Here is a 12,318-nt window from a genome sequence, read left to right on the forward strand (position 1 = left end):
ACAGTGCTTGGCACAGAGTAACTGCTTAACAAGTACCATTGTTATTATTGTTGTTATTATTATTATGACTAATAATAACTATGCTGACCAAGGCCCAGGCGGGGAGGCTGAGGCCGGAGAGGCCAGAACGAGACCTGTGGCGATCAAGTGAGATGTAGCATGGGAAATGAGGCTTCATACGAGCAGTGGAGGAGGATTCCAAACCAAGACAGTGGCGAGTGGAAGACGATGAGACCCACAGCCAGATAGCCCACTATCCGAAGGCAGGACCCCGGCCGCCTCTCTGAGGATCATTTTGCCCCCCGGGTGGGGCCCAGCTGCCACCCCTACTCAGATGAGTAAACCAATAGCAGCAGCTTGGTCTCGCCACCTGGGCCCCGAGGGGGATGATGCTGAGGTTTCAGATGCAACTTCGTGTCCCCGAGGGCTTGATGGGGAGCAAAGATCCCAGAGGCCGCTGACCCCTCTTCCCCTGTCACCCTGATTGAGCTCTTGGGTGGAGGATGGGCTCTGAGTGCCACTCTGCAGCTGGGCCTACGATCCACTGGACAGAACCGGGAAAAGAAGTGAGAGGGCACCTGGCTTCCAGGTGGTGAGGGATAGGGGCCGGGAGCAGGAAAGAAAAGAGACTTGTCAAATGGGGAAGGAGTGGTCAATCTGACCTCGTTGATCAATCCAGGCCCTCCCCAGCCCACCCCTCATTCCCAAGGAGAATGGGCCCTAGTAGAAGGTGAAAACAAGCAAGGCTTTCCTGCAGCACCTGCTGCTTCACCTGCTGTGCTGAGGCAATGTGAGTATTTAAGCACTTACTATGTGCCAAGCACTGTGCTAAGTGCTGGCATAGACACAGTCCCTATCCCACATGGGAGCTCACCGTGTAGGAGGAAAGGAAGACAGGTATTCCATCCCCATTTTACAGATGAGAAAACAGAGGATCAGAGAAGTGACCTGCCCAAGGTCACACAGCAGACAGATGAAGAACCAGGATTGGAACTCAGGTCTTCTGAAAGCCACAGCTGGGCTCTTTCCACTAGGCCACACTGCTTCTCAAGGTGGAGAAGCTGTTGACTGGGCAGCTGTAGAGTTCCAGGCAAAGTGGAAGGGGAGGGGGACGTCCCAGAGGGACCATTCATTCATTCATTCAATCGCATTTATTGAGCGCTTACTGTGTGCAGAGCACTGTACGAAGCGCTTGGAAAGTACAATTCAGCAACAGAGCCAGGAGGCACCAAAGCAATGCTGAGGGCCCTGCTACCAAAAGGGAAATCTGTGCCCCAAAGTCAATAGCATACAGTGCACTGCACACAGTAAGCGCTCAATAAATACAATTGAATGAATGAACGAATTGGAGCCATCTTAGATATCTGCAGCAACCTCTAGGCATCTGCTTTTTTGGGGGTGAAGGATGGGGGGAGGGACTGTACTGGGCTCAGGAAATAAGGTGGGCCCTATCCACAGGGAGTTTTTGAGGGAGTGGTGGGAGGATTCTGATTAGTCTAAAGCCAGCCCCCCCATCAAGGCAGCTAGCCACTTCCACCTGCCACCTCTGAGAGATGTCTCTCCCTGCTTCTCGGTTTACGATGAACGTTGTTCTGTTCTTTCAGGCTGGGGCCTGGTGCTTGGCTGAGCCCTTCCCTGTGGCGGGGGACCAGCGAGGGGTGGGGGCGCAGGCCGCAGTGAACCAGAGAGAGATAAGAGGTGAGCTGCACACATTTATTCAATCAGTCCCATCGGCCACACGCGCACACACAGACGCCACCGTGGACATCGCTGCGGGAGAGGAGCCAGGGCGGATGGGGGGAGGAGGGGCACCGGGGGAGTCTGTGGTTGGACTGAGGGGAAACGGGCCCTGATAAGGCAGGGCGCTGGCCACTGGCCACACGAGCCCCTATTGGCAGACAGACCCCTGCCCTTACTCCTGCCAGCAGAAAAATCACTTTTGGGAACTAACACCATTTCCAAGAATTAGGCAATGACTCTTTCCAGTCTGGCTCAGATTCCTCTGTGTGTGGCTTTTACTTTGCCAAGGGGCTGGCAGGGTCTAGGTTCCTCCTCAGCTGTTGTCAGGCAGGCTCCTAAGGGCGAAAGGCCCTGCCCTCACGGGGCTTCCATTCTGCACAGCTGGAACACTGGCTCTGAGAAACACAGGCCACATCTGCCTGGGGACAGTCTAGGCCACCCAGCTGCCTCCCCCCAACCCCCACCTCCGTGAACAGGTTGACAGTTGGCTGAGGCCTGAGCCTTGGGAGGGATGAGCTTGGGGCGCGGGGCCAAATGACAGGAGGCAGGACCACCACATGGGCCTGCAGGGCTGCGGGAGAGACAGCAGCATGGGGAGGGGGAGACTGAGGCACCATTCACATATTATTACTGGCCTGAAGCCGAGAACACGGAAACCCTTCCAGAACCAACCAAACCCCATTGAGGCAAGGGACCGGGGACATGGCCCCCATGCCCTCGGCTAATGGAACGAGGGAGGGTTCTCAGCGGCGGAGGTCACGGTAGGAGAAGGAACACAGGAGGACCTGAAGGAGGAAGGGCGAGGCCAGCACAGGGACCGGTCCAAGGAGGAGGAGGGGTCTCCTTAGAAAAGAAAGCAGTAGGTGCAGTTTTTCACTACAGGGGTGAGGAGGGCACATGTGCGCACATACTGACACCCCCATCTTCTACCCCAAGGGTGCCCGCCCATGGCCCAGCATTAACCGCTCAGAAACGAAGGAGTTCCGGGGTGAGCAACACAGCCCACAGGGAGCATCAGGTCGGAGCTGGGCCCCGTCCAGCCCCGCTCTGGAAACAGGGAGGCGGTGAGTGCCGCGGGCCCCGGGCCGGACTGACAGCCAGTCCCATTGCTGGCCCCGCCCCTGGGCCACGGGCCAAGCACTGAGGCAGACCAACGGACCACCAGTCTAAGCCCCGGCCCCACCACTGGCTCTCTGCACCGCTGTGGAGAAGGGAGCCAGCAGCAGAGGTGCCACTTCCTGCCTTCACCCCGGAGCAGAGTCGGGTAGGGGTGGATGGGCAAGGCGGGGGCACTGGCTTTTAACATCCCATTCGTGCTCCCGGCTGCCCTGGGGAGGTGGGAGGGGGCAGGTGGCAGAGGGACGATGAGGCGGGGGGGACAGACACCACAGCACACACAGCTGGCCGAGGGTAGGAAGGGGCACTCATCCCCACTCCGAGGCCATCACTGTCCGGCCCCGGGGCTATCCCCTTCGGTCAGTGTTTTGAAGTCCATGGAGAGGGCCTGCTCCTCGGGCCGGGCAGGCCGCCGCCAGCCAGGCCGGGTAAGGATGTAGGTGACCACCACGCTGAAGGAGATGAGGAGCAGGCCCAGGACGTTGGCCAGGATGCCCTCGGCTTGGAAGAGGCTGTACTTGGTCCTGGTGGTGGGCACGGGAGAGGGAAGGTGGCTGTCACCCGGCCCCACCCTCTCCTGCCAGGGCCCCGCAACCCTCTGGGACAGTCCCCGGCCCACCCCTCGCCCTCCAGCCCAGGACAGCCGTGGTCTGCAGTCCCCCGGGTTGGTCCCTCTCCCACCCTTCCCAGGGAGTGCCTGTTCCACCCTACACCCCTCACCCTCCTGCCCCAGCTGGGCCGGGGAGAGGCACCAGAGGGGTGAGGCCGGGGCAGCCGAGACCCTCACCCTAGTCCAAACAGCAGGGCCTCCTTGATGCCCATCAGGGCCGTGCCCACAGACAGCAGGAAGAGGGCAGCCCCGAAGAAGATGTGCTGCGGCCGGTACAGGTTGCGGAGGGAGAAAGACGCTCCGGGGAACAGGAAGAAGCTGAAGCCAGCCAGCCACTGCAAAGAGAGGTGAGAGGGACCATGCGGGGCAGCTGCAGGGCCGGGGGAGGGCCACCCTCCCTAAGCTGGAGGGGGCAGGGCATCAGTCAGCAGGAGCGCCGGAGTGATGATCCTTGGGATTCCCTGTTCCCCGAAACAGTTGACGGTTGGCTGAGGCCTGACCCTCAGGAGGGAGGAGATCAGGGCAAGGAGTACAGGGGCATGACGACCGCTCTCCTGCAGGGCCAGGACCCGACTAGGTAGCGGAGGTGGGAACTGCGTGGCTGAATCAAGCGCTTAGTACAGTGCTCTGCACACGGTAAGTGCTCAATAAATACGAATGAATGAATGAATGAATGAATGAATCTGGACCAGCCCCTAGAGACCTTGCCCTCACATCTTGAGTCTCCCCTCCACCGCAGGCCAGCAGCTCACAGGGGCCCCCTCCCACCAGGCACCGGCTGGTGGCCAGCAGGAGCAAAGGGATGTGTTTGTACAGATTTATTACTCTATTTATTTTACTTGTACATATTTACTATTCTATTTATTTTGTTAATGACGAGCATTTTGCTTTAATTCTGTTTGTTCTCATGACTTGACCTGTCCACATGTTTTGTTTTGTTGTCTGTCTCCCCCTTCTAGACTGTGAGCCCGTTGTTGGGTAGGGACGGTCTCTACATGTTGTCAACTTCTACTTCCCAAGTGCTTAGTACAGTGCCCTGCACACGGTAAGCACTCAATAAATACGATTGAATGAATGAATGAATGAATGAATGAGGGGGAAGGAATTGCTGGGTGGGGCGGGGGGGGGGGGGCGGGAAAGTCTATGCCTCCAGCCTGGAGGGGGGTTGTACACACCTGAATAAAGTAGAGGCTGAAGACGAGGAGTCCACACCAGCTGTGTAAACTGTACAGGTCGGCATAGCCCTTCTTCCTGTGATAGTCAAACACCGCCACCAGCCCTGCAGCCCAGGACGGGGTCGGGGCATGAGGGCACAGGCCTGCCTGTCTCTCCGACCACTGTCTGTCCGTCTGTTCCCCACCCTCCCCACCTCAACCCCTAGGACTTCCCGGTCGGAGCAGCACGGAGGTTTGAGGCCCAAATGGTAGGTGACTTTGAGAAGACAAGTCAGGGTTCGGGACTCCAGGGTTCTAGTTCAGACCCAGCTCTGTGTCTTAAGGTCTGTGCCTCAGTTTCCCCGATTGGGCCTCTGCCGCAGGGGGAGCTATATCCGTGGGCAGGGCAAATCTGCCCAGGTCTGAGCGGTTGCGATGAGGTGGGGGTGAGTGCTGTTGAGGGGCAGGGAGAGACTCACCGATTAGGGCAAAAATGAAGGCGGTGACATGCAGCAGTCCATGCAGGACTTTGGTCGTGCGCTTGGACTCGGTTCTGAAGACCCGGTAGACCAGCAGCGCTGGGGAGGCAGGGCAGGAGAAAGAGTCTGAGCCCCAGAGCCCTGCCAGCTGACCGGAGGCAGGAAGGCAGGACCCGCTGGAAGACCTCCATGCTCACGCTTTACCGCCACTCCCCAGGGGACGCTGGGAGGGGACGGGCTGCCACCCATTCTGGCCGGCCCACAATTCAGTTGGGTCCAAATCTCTTTGGATCTCTGTCGCCTGGCTGCCAGGCCGAGGCTGGGAGCATCTGCTCATCTCATTTCCTAGCCGTGCCACAGATCCAGGCAGATAAACTGCCAGCTGCCCTAGTCACCAGGGGGACGGTGACGACCGCTAACGCACAGCACCCGACAGCACTGCAGGGTGGGGGCGGGGAGGACAGCGGCTCACTGGATGCTGCTCCGGCCACCACCGCCCCCTCCTCTGGCCTTGCTCCTCCCTTTGGGACTTCTCGGTCCTCTCTGCCTCCCCCAGCCCAGAGGGGCGGGGGACAGTGCTTAGTACAGTGCTCTGCACATAGTAAGCGCTCAATAAATACGATTGATGACAGCCAAGCAGACTGCACTGTTTCCTCGGTTGTAGGGCCCAGGACCCGGCCCTGTGGTCCCCTCCGGCCAGACCCTGCCAGTGTGAGCTGATCGGCCCTGCCGGTCGCCAATGGTGCTGAGACCAGGGCGCTGTGTCCAGCCCTCCGCTGACCTGTCCAACCCAAGGGCTGGGGTCATGGGCGGGACGGGGGGGACATGTGGGACATCCTGTCCCCGCACAACACTTGACTTCCTCCTCCCCGCCAACAACTGGGGTGCTGAAACAGCAGCAGCCCCACATGCCTTGGCTGTCTGTGGGCCCTCGGCCAAGGGCATCCCCTGCCCCAGGGGGTGGGCTAGTAACCGACACCTGTCCACATGTTTTGTTTTGTTGTCTGTCTCCCCATTCTAGACTGTGAGCCCACTGTTGGGTAGGGACCGTCTCTATATATCGCCAACTTGTACTTCCCAAGCGCTTAGTACAGTGCTCTGCACACAGTAAGTGCTCAATAAATATGACTGAATGAATGAATGAACCAGACAGCCCCCGGCCCCCACCTCCGCTCACCCACTGGAGCGGAGGTCCGGAACTGCCCAACAGCCCTGTCCAGGGACAATCAGGGATATTTTTCGAGCACTTGCTGTGTGCGGAGCATTTTACTAAGCGCTTGGGAGAAGTCAACACAATAATAGAACAGACACATTCCCTGACCACAACAAGCTTACAGTCTAGAGGGGGAGACAGACATTTATAAAAATAAACAAAATTACGGATATAGATGTAAGTGCTGTGGGGGCATGGGATGGGTCTGGGGCGGGAGGTAGGTCCAGCGTGGATGGTGACCCGCGTGTGCCCACCCACCGGCCCGGACTCACCGTCTCCCTGTAGGAAGACCATGCCGATGACCATGCAGAGTGGGTGAACGTTGAACTGGAGGGCGCTCTCCCAGGCGATGCCCCCACGGTAGAGCCCCAGCCAGGCTCCCGTGGCCGCCACGCTGGCCAGGCCCAGGAGTTGTGATAGGGCCACGTAGTATGGCAGCCCCGTGGGGGTGGGAGCCCTGCCGCCATCGCCAACCTCCATGCTGGGGACCACTCTGCAACAACACAGGAGTCGGGACAGCTCCACAATCCCTCCATCCCCCCAGCCAATCAATTTACTGAGTGCAGACCACTGCACTAAGTGCCTGGGAGAGGACACTACAAAAGAGTTGGTAGCCAGGTCCCCTGCCCACACGAGCTTCCAGTCTAGGGGGAGGCTACCCCTCCCCCGGGCACTAGAAACTGTCTCGCTTCCCCATCCGCTGCTCCATCATGTCAGTTGCTCTGAGAGTCTCTGCACCCAACCGGGGAAGCCTGCCCCCGCTCCCCACCCCCCGGTCCGCCAACCACACCAATAGAGCATCCGCTGCCTGCTGAACAGCATACCGAGCGCTTGGGAGAGTTCCATAGCATTAGTAGACACAATCCCTGTCCTCAAGGACCTTCCAGTCTAGCGGGTGGACAGGGGAAATAACAGGACACTGAAATAATTTGCTCCTAGAAATTCCCCAGTCCGGGTGGGAAGAAGCCCCCTAGTGCTCCTCTGAAGCCTCTGGAACCCTCCAGTGGGGCTGGGACGAAACTTTGATCTCCTCTAGCCGGGACTTCCATGCCCCACTGACAGATGAAGGCTGGAGATGATACCGTTAGGTGGGAGTGTCAGCAATGGCCTCTTGGTTTGGGGGAGGCGGGCCACCAATCCGCTCTCCTGCTCCAATCAACGTTCCCAAACAGGCCGGGGAGGGCAGTGTCAAGGGAGGGCAAAGGAGAAGGATGAGGGGGAGCCCACAGAAGCAGGCTTGGGGTAGCACCTCGCTTCTAAATCCAGACATCAAAAATTGGTATATTTTGAGGACTTACTATGTGCAGAGCACTACACCAAGCACTTGGGAGAGTACAACACAAGTTGGTAGACACCTCATCTGCCCACCTCTTCCAACAGGCCTTCCCCAGCTAAGCCCTCAACTCCCTTGCTCCCTCACCCTTCTGCACTGCTCTTGCACTTGGATCTGTTCCCTTTAAACACTTGATATTCACCCCACCTTCGGTCCCCAGCACTTGTATCCATATCCACAATTCATTTTAATGTCTGCCTCCCCTCTAGACCGTAGGCTTCTGGTGGGTAGGGAATGTGTCTACCAACTTGTGTGTACTCTCCCAATTATATGTTGCCAACTTGTACTTCCCAAGCGCTTAGTACAGTGCTCTGCACACAGTAAGTGCTCAATAAATACGATTGATTTATAACTCCGTTGCCTTGTACTCTCCCGAACACTTAGTACAGGTGCTCTTCACATAGTAAGTGCTCAATAAACACCGATTTTTTAAAATGTGCCAGGCAGTGTTCTAAGTGCTGGGGAAGATACAAAGTAAGCAGGTTGGACACAGTCCATGTCCCACATAGGGCTCACAGTCTTCATCCCCATTTTACAGATGAGGTAAATGAGGCATAAAGGAGTGAACTGACTTGCCCAAGGTCACACACCAGACAAGTGGCAGACCTGGGATTAGAACCCAGGTCCTTCTGACGCCCAGGCCCATGCTAGAGCCACTAGGCCATGCTGCTTCTCACTGATTTCTTCCACAACACAGGAAAGTAGATAGAGTGAGGTTCTTTTCACAGAGACCAGGAATAGATTTTGGAAATAGATTCCTCGGAAACCCAAAACGTATCTCTTTGGTTCTGGGCTGGGATTGAGGCAACTGCACAGGTGAGGTGGAGGGGATGTGGCCAGGGTACAGATGACATTACTTCATTCTTAAAATTAAGGCCTCTGGCTTGACTCCTCCTCCGAGTTGCATTTCTTAAAAGCACATCCATCAGTGGTGTTTATTGAATGTTTACTGTGTGCAGAGCCCCGTACTGAGCGCTTGGCAGAGTCCAATCTGACAGAGTTAGTAGACACGGTCCCTGACCACAAATCCATCATCAACAGTATCTACTGAGGACCTACTGGGTACAGGATGCCCAGCCACCATTCTGAAAAGGCCCCATCCCTGTCCTCGAGGGTCTTACAGCCTAGCGGGGAAGATCAGGCCAAACCTGATGGAGACACAAGAGTAGAGAATGGGTGTGGACCTCAACAACAAGGGGATTAATCAATCAATCCCAATCAAGAGTGTAGGCCTGGGAGGACACTGGGGAGCTGGGACGAAGGTACATCTGGGCAAGAGGAGGTGCCAGAGCTAGGTCTGGGTCATTCTTCAATGGGGCATTCACTGCCACCTGGGCTTCCCCTTGACCATATCTCCACCCTCTCCCCTTCCTAAAAGCAGCATGGAGAGAGCCCAGGCCTAAAGAATAGGAGGACCTGTGTTTGAATCCCAGCTCTACTGTGTGACCTTGGGTAAGTCATTTCCCTTCTCTGGGCCTCAGTTTCCTCATCTGTCAAATGGGGATTCCATCCCTGGTCTCCCTCTTAATTAGACGGTGAGCCCTATATGGGACAGGGACTGTTTACAACCTGATGATCATGTATCTACCACAGTGCTTAACAATTATTGCTATTATTATTTATGAAATTAATATTAATGAAATTAATATTATTATTATTAAAGTGAGTGACAAGCTCAAGCTACCTAGAAGCAGCCTGGCCCCTCAGGGGGACCTGCCAAGAATGGGGCTGAGGCTAGGGCACCTAGGTTGGCATTCCCAACTGAGAAGCTGGGTAGCTTGGTGGGTAAAGCACCAGCCTGGGATTCAAAAGGACCTGGATTCTAATCCCAGCTCTGCCACTTGTAGTCCGACAAGTCACTTCACTTCTCTGGGCCTCAATTACCTCATCTGTAAAATGGGAATGAAGACTGTGAGCCTCATGGGGGACATAGTCTATGTCCAACCTGATTAGCTTGATCTCCCCTGGTGCCTAGCCTCAATTACCTCATCTGTAAAATAGGAATGAAGACTGTGAGCCCCATGGGGGACATGGTCTATGTCCCACCTGATTAGCTTGATCTCCCCTGGTGCCTGGCCTCAATTACCTCATCTGTAAAATAGGAATGAAGACTGTGAGCCCCATGGGGGACGTGGTCTATGTCCCACCTGATTAGCTTGATCTCCCCTGGTGCCTGGCACATAGTAAACCCTTAACAAATGCCATAAAAAAAAAACCTTGCATCTGTTGAAGGCTCCCCCTGCCCCCTTGTCCCACCCCTCTGCAGAAGCCCAGCACCCTGTAGCCTGGGGTGGGGAGGGGAGGGCCTTCCAAGAGGCCTTCCCAGACTGATCCCCCTTTTTCCTCTCCTCCTCCCCATCTGCCCCACACCTCCTTCCCCTCCCCACAGCACCTGTATATATGTTTGTACAGATTTATTACTCTATTTATTTTACTTGTACATATTTACTATTCTATTTATTTTGTTGTTGATGTGCACTTAGCTTTAATTCTAGAGAATTAAATTAGAGAATTTAATTAGAGAAGCAGCGTGGCTCAGTGGAAAGAGAGCGGGCTTTGGAGTCAGAGGTCTTGGGTTCATAACCCAACTCCGCCACTTGTCAGTTGTGTGACTTTGGGCAAGTCACTTCACTTCTCTGTGCCTCAGGTCCCTCATCTGGAAAATGGGGATTAAGACTGTGAGCCCCCCGTGGGACAACCTGATCACCTTGTATCCTCCCCAGCGCTTAGAATAGTGCTCTGCACAAAGTAAGCGCTTAACAAATGCCATCATCATTATTATTATTATTATTCTATTTGTTCTGACGACTTGACACCTGTCCACATGTTTTGTTTTGTTGTCTGTTTCCCCCTTCTAGACTGTGAGCCCGTTGTTGGGTAGGGACCGTCTCTACATGTTGCCAGCTTGTACTTTCCAAGCGCTTGGTACAGTGCTCTGCACATAGTAAGTGCTCAATAAATACGACTGAATGAATGAGTGAATGAGGGGGCTAGTACCCCAAGGGCCCCGGTGGTCTCTGATCCCCTTCCTGGGGTTGGGGGCTGCGGGGACCTTGGCCCCTTCTCCAGTGACAAATGGGGGCTCAGCTACAGCCAGCCCCCCAGGACACCCCATTAATGCCATCGAGCCTGGAGAGCGGGTGCCTTCGGGGCCCGGAGCCCCCCGGTCCTGGGGAGGGGGCGGCAGGCAGGTGCAGAAGGGGCTCCGGTTGGGGTGGACACCCCTTGGTGGGCGGGGGGTCCCGCGCCCACCCCCTCCCCACACTGCTCCTCCCCCGGGAGAGCAGCGTGGCTCAGTGGCAAGAGTCTGGACTTTGGAGTCAGAGGTCACGGGTTCAAACCCCGGCTCCGCCAATTGTCAGCTGTGTGACTTTGGGCAAGTCACTTAACTTCTCTGGGCCTCAGTTACCTCATCTGTAAAATGGGGATTAAGACTGTGAGCCCCCCGTGGGACAACCTGATCCACCTTTATTTTTTTCCCTCCCCATTCTCCCCGCCTTACCTCCTTCCCCTCCCCACAGCACCTGAGTATATGTTTGTGCGTACTTACTACTCTATTTTACTTGTACATATTTACTATTCTATTTATTTTATTTTGTTAATATTCAATCGTATTTATTGAGCGCTTACTGGGTGCAGAGCACTGTACTAAGCGCTTGGGAAGTACAAGTTGGCAACATATCGAGACGGTCCCTACCCAACTGTTTTGTTTTGTTGTCTGTCTCCCCCTTCTAGCCTGTGAGCCCGCTGTTGGGTAGGGACCGTCTCTACATGTTGCCGACTTGGACTTCCCAAGCGCTTAGCAGAAGCGCTGGCTCAGTGGAAAGAGCCTCGGGCTTGGGAGTCAGGGGTCATGGGTTCAAATCCCGGCTCCGCCAACTGTCAGCTGTGTGACTTTGGGCAAGTCAACTTAACTTCTCTGGGCCTCAGTTACCTCATCTGGAAGATGGGGATTAAAACTGTAAGCCCCCCGTGGGGCAACTCGATTACCTTGACACCTCCCCGGTGCTTAGAACAGTGCCTTGCACATAGTAATGGCTTAAATACCATTAGTAGTAGTAGTAGTACAGTGCTCTGCACACAGTGAGCGCTCAAGAAATACGAATGAATGAATGAGAGGGGTCGGGGGTGCGGCCTGCTGCCCGTCACAGGGGGAGGAGGATGCCCCAGGTCCACCCACCCTTCAGCTGGCCCTCGGGGCCCCCGGCCTACCTGCTGCCGGGGTGGGGGGCGGGTTCCCAGGACCCCCGACCCACCTGGGCCCGGGGACAGCCCGACAAGCTCCGCTACGGACAGACGGATGGATGGACGGGCCCGGGAGGCGCTCAGCCGGCTCCACCGGTCCTTCCACCCCCGGGCCCGCCCCTTTATACCGCGCCAACGCCCCGGCCTCCGCCGCTGCCATGGCAACGGGACCCCGGGAGCCGCCCACCGGGCAGGGGCAGCCGGAGGGAGGGAGGGAGGATGGGGCGGGGAGGGAGAGGAGGAGGAGGGGCCGAGGGAGGGAGAGAAAGGAGAGGGAGGGGAAGAAGGAGAAAAGGGAGGGGGAAAGGGGAGAGGAGGAGAGAGGAGGAGGAGGAGGAGGGGGAGGAGGAGGGAGGAGAAGAAAGAAAGGGGAGAGGAGAGAGGGGAAGAGAAAGGGGAGGAGGAAAGGGCAGATTATTTTTCCCCCC

At 56.3% G+C, this 12,318-nt stretch overlaps 1 protein-coding gene across 1 annotated transcript; it reads right to left on the reverse strand.

The window, feature by feature from the left end:
* Positions 1-1,705: 1,705 nt before the first annotated feature.
* LOC119934269 (cytochrome b561) lies at positions 1,706-11,947 on the reverse strand. The gene is made up of 6 exons (XM_038753712.1): positions 11,858-11,947; positions 6,585-6,805; positions 5,100-5,198; positions 4,642-4,745; positions 3,644-3,801; positions 1,706-3,380 (listed from the first exon to the last, which is right to left on the reverse strand). The coding sequence occupies exons 2-6, from the start codon at positions 6,790-6,792 to the stop codon at positions 3,185-3,187; spliced, it is 765 nt and encodes a 254-aa protein (XP_038609640.1). The 5' UTR covers positions 6,793-6,805; positions 11,858-11,947; the 3' UTR covers positions 1,706-3,184.
* Positions 11,948-12,318: the final 371 nt, after the last annotated feature.

The sequence above is a fragment of the Tachyglossus aculeatus genome, chromosome 11, assembly GCF_015852505.1.
Source record: "Tachyglossus aculeatus isolate mTacAcu1 chromosome 11, mTacAcu1.pri, whole genome shotgun sequence".
Classification (NCBI taxonomy): Eukaryota; Metazoa; Chordata; class Mammalia; order Monotremata; family Tachyglossidae; genus Tachyglossus; species Tachyglossus aculeatus.

What these genes read in the sequence shown, in the direction of transcription:
- LOC119934269 (XM_038753712.1), bottom strand. Translation starts at nt 6,792, where the DNA reads ATGGAGGTTGGCGATGGCGGCAGGGCTCCCACCCCCACGGGGCTGCCA. An exon ending in GGTCTTCCTACAGGGAGACG is followed by an intron (nt 5,199 to 6,584) that starts GTGAGTCCGGGC and finishes CTGCCTCCCCAG; the next exon opens with CGCTGCTGGTCTACCGGGTC. An exon ending in CTTCATTTTTGCCCTAATCG is followed by an intron (nt 4,746 to 5,099) that starts GTGAGTCTCTCC and finishes CCTGGGCTGCAG; the next exon opens with GGCTGGTGGCGGTGTTTGAC.